At 34.2% G+C, this 11,042-nt stretch overlaps 2 protein-coding genes across 3 annotated transcripts; one reads left to right on the plus strand and one right to left on the minus strand.

Moving 5' to 3' along the window:
• Positions 1-2,371: 2,371 nt before the first annotated feature.
• Positions 2,372-7,985, plus strand: LOC123213818 (uncharacterized protein At4g06598-like). Its single transcript, XM_044633419.1, has 5 exons — positions 2,372-2,645; positions 3,354-4,083; positions 5,635-5,710; positions 5,819-5,945; positions 7,217-7,985. Exons 2-5 carry the CDS (start codon positions 3,374-3,376, stop codon positions 7,420-7,422), a joined length of 1,119 nt encoding a protein of 372 aa, XP_044489354.1. The 5' UTR covers positions 2,372-2,645; positions 3,354-3,373; the 3' UTR covers positions 7,423-7,985.
• Positions 7,986-8,093: 108 nt separating this feature from the next.
• On the minus strand, positions 8,094-10,292 carry LOC123213817 (COBRA-like protein 6). Of its 2 annotated transcripts, none has more exons than XM_044633416.1 (6): positions 10,072-10,292; positions 9,915-9,994; positions 9,172-9,622; positions 8,908-9,097; positions 8,555-8,832; positions 8,094-8,462 (listed from the first exon to the last, which is right to left on the minus strand). In XM_044633416.1, the coding sequence occupies exons 1-6, from the start codon at positions 10,142-10,144 to the stop codon at positions 8,176-8,178; spliced, it is 1,359 nt and encodes a 452-aa protein (XP_044489351.1). In that variant the 5' UTR covers positions 10,145-10,292; the 3' UTR covers positions 8,094-8,175. The 2 variants fall into 2 exon arrangements, with proteins under 2 accessions (XP_044489351.1, XP_044489352.1); XM_044633417.1 differs by having other exon boundaries at positions 8,908-9,061; positions 10,072-10,290.
• Positions 10,293-11,042: the final 750 nt, after the last annotated feature.

The following is an 11,042-nucleotide window of genomic DNA, read 5'->3' on the forward strand; positions in this document are numbered from 1 at the left end:
ATATCATAATTATTAATACATATCAATCTAGCTAAACATAATATTAATTTATATTTATTAATTTTCAAGATAATCTATTTTGTGATGATCTTCTAATTTTAATAATACAAGATTATCCGAATCAAATGCACCTTAAAATTCATTTGTAATTGACCAATTAATCATAAAGTGTTATATTAGTATGTTTAACATGCATACGTCTTACTGTTAATAGGTTATCAGGAAGTTGCATTTTTTAAACATTTCAAAAATTGAAATACCTCGATTGGCACAAAATGTTATGAGGGCTTTTTAGAAAAATTTGGAAAAGTTTGGAATAGGTGAAAAAACACTTTTCTTTGTAAAAAATAATTTGAAAACAATTAAAAATCGATTTCGATTTTGTGTTCAATTTCAAACCCTAACTCTTGGACTCTTTTCACATCTTCTCCTCTCTAATGTCTATTACAACATTTGTAACTCTTCTTCTCTCTGGTGTGTCAAAACTTATATTCTTTTTAATGTCTTGAAACTCTTTTCTATCTCTAGTTTCTTGAACTATTACCAAAATCTTGAACATTCAACTTCCTCATACTTGTGCATCGATGATGAAAACTTTTCTCCTCTTTGGCATCTCAAATTTTCAAAAAACCTACTATCTCATGCTCTCTGGTCCAAGTATCAATTACAACTTGTAACTCGTAACTCGTAGTATTAAATCTTGTCTTGTCACCTTTGTATATTTGATAACACTTAGCTCACATAAGGACATTATTCAATTAACAGATTTTCCTACAAATCAGCGTTAATTTTAACTCGTAACGTATAATCACCAGTGGTTGAGTTCTTCGTTTTTGGTATATATGGAAAAAAAAATGGATTTGGAGGCTAGGTATACAACATTTGCCACAGTTGCAGTCTTGTTATTCGTCATATTACATTACTTTGTTTCATTAATTGCCATAGTAGTGTTGTGTTGAAAGTTTTACTAACGACATAAAACTTCAAAATGATATCATGTCGTAAAATTCTAGTAGGTTTATTTTAATAAGAGTATAAATGTTATCTTAATCTGGAAAGAATTCTTCACTTTATAAATTGTAAAGTGAGAGTTGTCTAATTGCTAGTTGTTTATTGAAATGTTTATACTTTGGGTAAAACTTCAATAGATTACGGGCCACTTACACTTCCAAGATTGAAAGGTTTTTTCACTGTATAATTTTGTTAATGTTTTTTGATTGAACATTTATAATTAAACAAAGTGTTTACAATCAAGTTTAGCCAAGTTTGATAAAAGATCCGCAAATCTTTTCCCTCATTCTACCACCTAATAAACAAAATTCAACTTGACATTATTTATATGATAAAACTCCTACCACTTTACTTGCCATTAACTCATTCCCAACTCATACTTAACCATTTCCAACCATTTCATAAAAACATCAATTTTTGGATTATCTCAAAATTACAGGTGAAGAGGTAGCAAAAAATATCATTTTAAGAAAATATTAGTAAAGTATAATTAAAATTTGAATATTACAGTATATTATTAAATGTTGTAATAAATTGAATGTCAGAAGAATCTTTGAAAATATTCCAAGGCATGGGCAGTATACATTATTAGTGAACGTTTTAATCTGGTCCTCTTGTTCTAAAATTTCAACTTTTAATGCAAAACTTGTAAAATAGTTATACAAGTAAAATTATGTATATAAATAATAAATATTTATTAGTGTTAAGATTAGATTTGAGCCGAATCAAACCAGAATAGGGTGAAATTTGTTTTCAACTTTTTTTCAAGAGGGCTATGCTTAGGCTTGCTGAGCTTAAAGAATAACTTATTTTTGTTCAATTCGAGTTTGTGCAGACAAGTCGAATTTAGTTTGGGTTTGTTGAATTTGTTCGCTCAAATTTAATTCCCTTGTAGCTTGTGTGGTGTTGTTTAAAAAATATTTTAATATATTTAAGCTCCGGCTCGGGTTCGGGTTATTATATATCAAAATCAAGTTTGAACTCTAATCGATTTTCAAAAATATTTTAACTCAGATTTGGGTTCAAGTTCGTATATGTCAGACTTAGGTTTAGATTCATTCAAGCAAAATTCATGTTGAACTTGAACAAACTTGCTTCGAATACAATCCTAATTTGTGTGTTAAAATTGATGTACTATTATATGATAAAATGTTATTTTATCTATATTTAAAAAAAATTAATTTTATCCCTTGCCACTTGTCAACATCAGTTGGCTTAAAAGGGGTCAATATTAACATTAGAAAAATCTTGGATTAAGGGGTTATATTTTAGAATATGAGGACTGATAAGAGTTTTTATCAATTATTCCTCAAGATCCAAGGAAAGTTCTCTACTAGGGGTGAAAATAAAAAAAACCAGAAAAACAAAACAAAAAAGGGATTTCAGTTTTTAGTTTTTTTAGTAGTTTTCAATCAATCAAAGCCTTGAAGCCCTTAGCAACTACAGCTTCGAGACAATAACGAGAGGCGAGCAATAGAGAGAGAAAACACAGACTACCAATACGCGCACAAAATAAAAAAAAGGGCACAAAATTCTTTTCTTTCTTCTTGAATCCAAAAGAACCCTAAGATAGAGAAATCGGTAGTTCAATTTCGCATTGCATTTCGAGATCTCGATTCTTCAGACCGTGTCAGGTATGCACTTTTCGTTTTCTTGTATTTTTTTCTGTTTAGTTTTGTGAAAATGGGAGCGTTTTGCTTGTGTTTTTTTTTATCTGTTTGTTGCATGTGGAGTGGTTCAGTCTTCGTTTTTGTTATAATTTGTTTGATGCGGATTCGATTCTGGCTTTGTTGCGCTCTATTGTACTGTACATTGTCTCATTTTGTTTCGTTTAATTTGTTATTTTGTTTTCTAGGGCTTGTTCTTGCTGTTTGTTTGTATTTGAAGGATTTTTATTGGATTTTTTTGTTTGGTTGCTGAGAAAATGTAAGAGAGGAAAATTTGAATCTTTGAATCGTATGTTCTCTTAAACTGAGCGGGTAAATGAGATATACTAGAGGAATCAATGGTTTCGGTTTTTGTTTTATGATCTAATTTCATTCATTGAATAAGGATTTTATTTGTTTAGTTTTGAGTATTATTTGTTATGTGTTTTAGAGGTGTTTTACTGTTGAAGGCTGAATGGGAAGGTGCCATGTTTGTTATGGGCTCCATTCGTTTGGGTTAATAGGTTTGAAGTAGTGGGTCCTGCTCAATATCACGTGAGTATAGGTGATTTGGATAGGGTGATTTGAGATGGAATGGACTGAAGCACAATTTAATGAATTTCTGCTTGTTTCCGTGTCTGTTGAGTGAGGTTGTTGATTGTTATGTTATTGGTATTAAACATTTCTTCCTGCCAGGGATTGGTTGTGCATTGGCTATGGCAAATTCTAAGGGTTCATCAAACTTCAGAAATTCTTTGTACTCTGGAAAGCATGCTTTACTGCCTCCTAAAATTCCATTTCCTAGTGTTTCTCCGGCATATGTTGATTATGCATCCAGTAGTGTAATTGGACCAAAAGCGATTCAAAAGCCTAAAGAGGGTAATGTACACCACCAGCGAACATCTTCTGAGAGTTTCCTATTGGAGGAGCAACCTTCTTGGCTTGATGATCTCCTTAATGAGCCAGATACACCGGTGCGCAGAGGAAGTCATCGACGATCATCAAGTGACTCTTTTGCATATATAGATGTAATAAATGCTTCTAAGATGGATTATGCAGCTCAGGATGAGTACAGATATAAACATTTGATCTCTGTTCCTTCTTGGGGATCTAAGGATTTGGATTATCACAAGGATTCTAGGCATGCCCATTTCTATAGTGAAGCAAGCTTGGCGAAGCCAAAGAACAGAGCATGGGAATCACCAGTGAATACCGTGCCTCATCCAAGTAGCCTTCCTTCTGCCAGGGAGAGTGTTCTGCAGGGCTCAGGAGCATCAGGTGAAACACATGAAGCAGATGGTGTTACATCTACAGCAAATGAAAAGCTGGAGGCAGCAGAAGTTGGTCCTCATGATCCAAAATCATCCGAGAAAAAGGATAATTCCCATACTAAGCCATCTGAATCTGACATGAAACGTGCCAAGCAGTATGTACTCCTTTTACAATCTAGAATTTTTTTTTTTTTTTTAAGATTCAACATTTTGATGGTAACTCTACTGGTGATCTGAAAGAACTTTAGCTTCTCTTTTATTCTGCTGTTGACTTGTTGCATACATTTTGTCTTAAAATTTCATGGTTATCTATAGGATGGTTGATGAATGGTTTTATAAGTGAATGTTATGCATCGAGGAACATTAAACTATTTGTAACGAATAGGAATGCTTTGATGGCTTGGGACTTATATAGAAAAAGCTTTATGAGTCATCTTCCAATTTGTAAGGATATCTGAATCTTGGTGAAATCTTCTGGAAATTTTGCCAATTTCTGGATATTCTTATGCATTGACCCAAATGTGGGATTCTGTTCTTATGAATTTCTCTTCTTACTTCAAGATGGGAACAATAATTTGTTTGGTGGATTGAGAACGAAATCAAGTATGACAGTTTAAGAACAAAGATATAAAATAATTTTTCTAGTCTTTTCTCAACTCAATTTTGGGACAAGATATTACCTTCTCAATTCTAGGGCAAGATATAGTCTTTTTTTTTTTAAATAATTCAAAATCAAGGTTTCACAAGTGTGGCAGAGGCTCGAACCTAGATCTTCTCCTTGAAAGTTCTAATCCTCTACTAGTTTTGTTGGCCCTTGATATTTGGCAAGATATAGTCACCACAAGAGGACATCATTTGAAAGTAACTCTTTCCTGTTCACCATAATTTTCTCTAGGAGAAATGGGTGGGAGGTTCTAGTAAAAGCTGTCCTTTGAACTGAAACCAAGATTTATAACTTGTAAAAGTTTATAAAACGTAAAATTTCATATGCTCAATCTTATTTTTCATCATTTAGTTCATATTCATACACTCTCTCTACTTGTTGATTACGTGCACCCTTGGAAGCATATATGTATATGTGTGTGTGTATTTAATATACTATAATTCTCTAGTCAGGACTGTCCTGATATAATTATATTAAATGCTTAATTGTTGTTGGATCCTCACATGCAATATTTCAGTCCAATGAGTGAATCCAGTGGCACTCAAGCGTAGTCTGGATATCATTATATCAAGACTGTCTTGACTAGAGTATCTTTGTGTGTGTGTGTGTATGTATGTATTATTGATAGGGCTGGATTCGAGCCGAGCCGAGCTCGGCTCGCAGCCAGCTCGGGCTCGGCTCGGCTTTTTAATGGCCGGCTCGAGTTCGGCTCGAGCTCGACTCGAGCCGAATTCGGCTTGGCTCGGGTTCGGCTCGTTTTCAGTTCGGCTCGGTAACGGCTCGGCTCGGCTCGTTTTTTATATCAAAACGACGCCGTTTTGTATATATATATGGATCAAAACGACGCCGTTTTGTATAAAAAAAATTTTAAAAAAATATACCGAGCCGAGCCGAGCTCGAGCTCGAGCTGGCTCGGCTCGAATCCAGCCCTAATTATTGAGCTTTTTGTTTTGCTAGTAGTTGGTCTAATTAGTTTTAGGGCTTATCTCTTAATGAGGTTTACACTGTAATTTTTAATAAATTTGAATTCTTTATAATGCAGGCAATTTGCCCAACGTTCAAGGGTCCGGAAACTTCAATACATAGCTGAGCTGGAAAGGAATGTGCAAGCTTTACAGGTGAGCATTGCCATAGTGTTTACACTGAAATCGTTTGTAGTTAAAAGGGTGAAGTAATATATGCTTTACTAAAAATTTCTGATTTGAGAATTGCATCTCACTCCTCAGGCAGAAGGGACTGAATTTTCTGCTGAGCTTGAATTTCGTAACCAGCAGAACCTTATTCTGAGCATGGAGAACAAAGCTCTGAAGCAACGTTTAGACAATTTAGCTCAGGAGCAGCTTATAAAATGCTGTAAGTTTCTAAAATTGGGATTACATTCTTGGTAAACCATCCTTTTATCTGCTTTATATGTTGAGTGGAAGCTTGATCTGTCATACTTTTAATTAGTGGTTCACCCAGATAGGTTTGATTAGGTTAGGAATATCTTGTCATATAGTTAGTTATGTAGAGGTCAGTGTGGAGAAAGAATGATCAGTGGAAATCATGATGGATTATGTGTATTGTAAACTTCCTATGATAAATAAATGCTGCATGGGGATAATTATTGGACTGCTAGATAGATCTCAATTGGAAACTATGTTGAATTGACTTGGAAGAAGTGAGAAAAATATCAAGCACTTATATCCCAGTTCTTATCATAAGTATTATAGGGCCTTGTACCTAATGAGTGGCTAGATCATGGAGTTTTCTCACTTTACTTAGAAAACACTCTAAGGTCTTTTATATTATGTAATGGTAAGAGATGTGGATGTTGTTAAACTATATGAGTTCCAAGTCCTTGTTTTGCTGAGAAAAATCTAACTAGTTAAGATGGCTGGGACTTTGAGGTATTTCCTTGTATGAACTGAAGAAATTTAAAGAGTGTTTTTATGAAAAAAATTCAAATTTTGCACCTCAGGGAGTGCTTCATTGTGCTTGAAGATTTTTCTGTGAGTTCTTTTTTGTATGGAAAATAAAGTTCTGATAGCTATCTATGTTCTAGAATTTAATGTCATTTATCTCGCTCCACTGTCACATGTTCTGTGGAGTTGGCTGGAGAAATATAATTAAATATCATGCTACTTTGTTGGCTGTAAAATCACAAGGGAGTTTGGTTTAATCAACCATGCTTGTTTCATGAATTGGTGAAAGTTATCGTGGACTTAGGGTGCTAATTTTCAAATGGTTGCTTTGTTTCAATTCTGGAAGCAAATCTATTGTACTCTGTATCATTCAGTGATATGCTATTACCAACAGAGAGGATATTGTGATAGTTTTCATTCACAAACACTATCACACATATATATATATATATATATATATATATATATTTGGTTCATTGCCATAAGCATGACATTTAGAGAAGCATATAAAAAGTTAACAATGTGGGCTTATTACGATAATTGAACATGTAAGCAATAAACGAAAACTTCATTTTATCAACTGCTATGTGAATCTTCTCCTAATAATGCTCCTGTGCATCTGGTTAGAAATACACACTCACATTAAAATTAGTTTTTGTGAATATTTTTGCTTGAAATATTACTTGTAAGAAGGTCAACTCATGTGAGGACTGTGTCCAGTGGAGCAGGAGGTATTGGAGAGGGAGATTGGAAGGCTGCGAGCCTTGTACCAGCAGCAGCAACATCAGCAACAGCAACAACCACCATCTTCAAGTCATCAACGCACTAGCAGCCGAGACCTTGATTCCCAGCTTGCAAACCTATCCTTGAAACACAAGGATGCAAATACTGGCCACGACTCTGTGACTGGTCCACTTCACATTTAACTGCACGATATAGCTATTGTGTTGTGCCACTACTTTCCACTATTGGCCCTGCCAACATTGACATCATAAAAACCGAGCTCATCCAAGTCTTGGTGCTCCCCTCACTGGCTGATTTGCCCATGTTAGTTTTTCCGCTGTTTCATTCCCTTTGTTTTTTGGTTTTTTTTTTTTTTGACCTTTTGAAAAATTATTATTTTCTTGTGCACCTGGTAGTCATTGCCCGAAATTTGCACTTCGAGCGCATGAATGACTCGCCCGAGGTGGTAACTTAAACCAGGTTCCATGTCTTGCCCTATCATGTATGCTCTAATTGTTAGAAAAAGGTTGTATGCTTTGCAGTTCTCTTCCATTTATATGTCCATCCTGTGGGTTCCATTCAACCGCACAACATGGTGATTAGGTTATTTTCAATGTCTAAGAAAATCGCTTCCAGTATCATGTATCAGATGAAACACATTTTTCTTTCATGAGTTGTTTAATAGTTTATAATTTTGAGATTCATTTGGTTACAGTATAGTACTTATAACATTTAAAGTTACAAGTTATCTCATCTTTTAGATCAAGACTACAAGTTTTCTGATTAACAATTTAAACGAGTAAAACGACACTGTATCCTTCCTATGCAGCAATGGTAACTTAGACAAATGAGTCTAATAAATTATGCATGCTGGTTAAAGAAGGTGGTAACTTGCTCGTTTCTAATTAAACAACATCATTGATAATCCTACACAAGTATAAGGAATGATTGGTTACTCACATTTGAAAGAACAGAAGAATAATAAAAAGAAGCAACAAGGAGAAAAGAATAGTGAAAGATGCAGAATGGGCAGTGTTGGGCAGCCTAGGGTAATCATCTGGCAATGGCATTACACATTCATCTCCATTAAACAAAATTCTTCTAGGAAAAGCCCACCCTTCTCTGAAAGTGAAGGTCCCTGGATCTTTATGAAGTAACATTTCCGTTTGTATGTTCCCTTTATCGCCTGCTTGGAGTAACACATCATTATACTCTCGAATCCCCCAAAGCATCCCGCTATCATCTAAACACATAGATGGTCTCTTCAAATCCACCTTTATACATATATTTGAATCAATCAATTGATAGCAAGAAAAGGATTTTGATCTAACTTACTAATGTAACCATATTGATCAAGGGCCCTGTAATTGAAGCTGAAAACTTGTACCAAACTCTGCAAATTTGGATGCAACACCACCAAATTCCAGTTTGAATAATTTTTCATCACATTAAGATTTGTCACTGTCATTTTAACTCTCCAATACTCTCTGTAACTCTGTTTCACATGCCAATGGACTCGAATTGGACACATGTGATGCGAGCATATTACCACAGGCAGAGGCTCTTCATTTGGGTCATGATTTTGTCGAATCAGAGACGGCGTTTCACCGGACCTGACAGTAGAGAAAGATTAGTACTTCTCAACTCAAAGTTTCTGTGATGGGAGGTAAAAAGGGGTAATTAATTACTTGAGACATTTTGTGTGGGATAATTCTTGGCAGTTGCAGCTGCATTTGGGGCAAGGAACAATGGTGTTATTATAGAATGCAGATAGAGAAACACAGCATGTTGGGTTTGATGAAGCTAGGAATTGAGAGTATGCACAAGTCACATTCCATGTCCCTACATAAATAAATAAATAAACACACCAGATATGAACTGGTGTTTCAGTTTACACAAGTGCAAAAACTTAACTTGACTTGGAAGAAAAGGCTTAACAAAATGAGTCTTACTGAGAGCTTGTGTTCGCCGTCGACCTCCATCGGTGTAAAACTTACTTGGCGAGACCTCAAATGGCTTTCCACAGGAATAACCAGCATGGCCAAGAGTGAAATTTTGAGGCATTACAAAGTCTGAAGACTTAGTAGAGGCTGCAACATTCATCTGAAAAGTGGCACCATACTTGGACATGTCTTGTGTCATGGAAGATAAAACACCTCCTTTGCAACAGTTAGCAGTCTGCAAATTATAAGGGGCTCCAGGCATAAGATCAACAATGACAGGAGTCTTTTCACAGCAATAAGGGAGCTGTTTGCCTCTGAATCTTGAGCAGTTGCCTTGATCTGTGGTCTCGGCGCCCCACATATTCCATATCACCTCGTCGCCCCTCCAAGTCCAACTCATTTTCCAGCCAGGGTGATCTATATGCCGATACAATTGGAAGTTGAATAGAGAAATTCTTACCTGCAAAGTTATTTCAACTGAAATTGAACTAAAAACGCAATTTCCTATTAAATCACGCAATCAAATATTACCACAAATAAGTTTGTACAGTTGTTTTGTATATATAATATTACTAGCTTTAAACTCAACAACCTCCGCCATCACAAATGAATCTTAAAATATTAATTCATTTTTTCTCAGCAAGAAGAGTTCTCATGAACCAGAGAGACAAAATGAACCAAAAAAATAAAAATAAAAATAAAGACAAACGAATGAAGAAGACAAAAAAACAAAAGAGAGAGAAGAGAATTACATCGCTTGTTTCAGAAGTGGACTGCATGAGATCCCATTTTATAGTAATATTGGCATGAGGATCCAATGGATCAAACCCATCTGCAAATCACCAACAAAAAATAATCAATAAAATCATTATAAACAAATGCACATTTACAGCATCAAAAAATACTTACATGAAGGTGATATAGAATTGATCACAGAATAAAAAAAGATTAAAATAGAAACTACTTTCATCGATCTTTTCATCCAAAAACATAAATGGGTTCTCTTTAAAGTCTCTTAAACTAATTAAACTCAACTTAATTGTACAACTAAAAAATTAAAGGTGGCAGGGTTTGGATTTTCTTTTGGTTCACTTCACTCAACTGAAAAAAAAAAGGACAAGGAGAAAGATGAGTGAGAGAGCGTATTTTTCAGCCAAAAACCACATAAATAAATAAATAAATAAATATACATATATATATATATAGATGAAAGTAATAATTAATGCAAAAAGAGAAAATTTGGTTTGTTGCATGAATTTTGCCTTATTTGGCTAAGAACGAGTCTGCATGTAATTAATATTTGTATTAAGGGTGTTAATTGCAATTAATTATTATTCAAAGTACATGCGTTTTCTATGGGCAGGCATTTAGGTGTGCCGTTTGGATTTCAGCCAGGCTATTAATTTGTTTTTGTTTTCTTGATTTCATAAGCTTCTACATTTCGTGTTTCGAAGAAAATTATTATTAGCATAAGATGAAGATTACATGGAGGGAATTATTATTATTACGTTAATATATGACATATTGATAATATTTGTTAAAACAATAATAAGATAAAAAGATTAGATAATTACTTAAAATAATTTGATAGAATTAATTATTTATAGACAGACCATTTAAAGTCTTATGGAGATAGGTTATAATAACAACAATTAGAGCCTTAAAAAAATTTGATTAAGTCGGCTACATCATGTGTAATAAAATATATAGGTAGGTAAACTACAACAGGTTAAAAAAGACAATGTAACATCAAAGTATTTACGTGGTTTAGCCAAATAATCAGAATGTTTATGTCTTCATTATTTTACCTAAATTTTGTGTAATATAAAAATGATACAATAAGATATCCAAGTAAGAGAGTATTATTGTTAATTTAATAG

Source organism: Mangifera indica, chromosome 4 (genome assembly GCF_011075055.1).
Source record: "Mangifera indica cultivar Alphonso chromosome 4, CATAS_Mindica_2.1, whole genome shotgun sequence".
Classification (NCBI taxonomy): domain Eukaryota; kingdom Viridiplantae; phylum Streptophyta; class Magnoliopsida; order Sapindales; family Anacardiaceae; genus Mangifera; species Mangifera indica.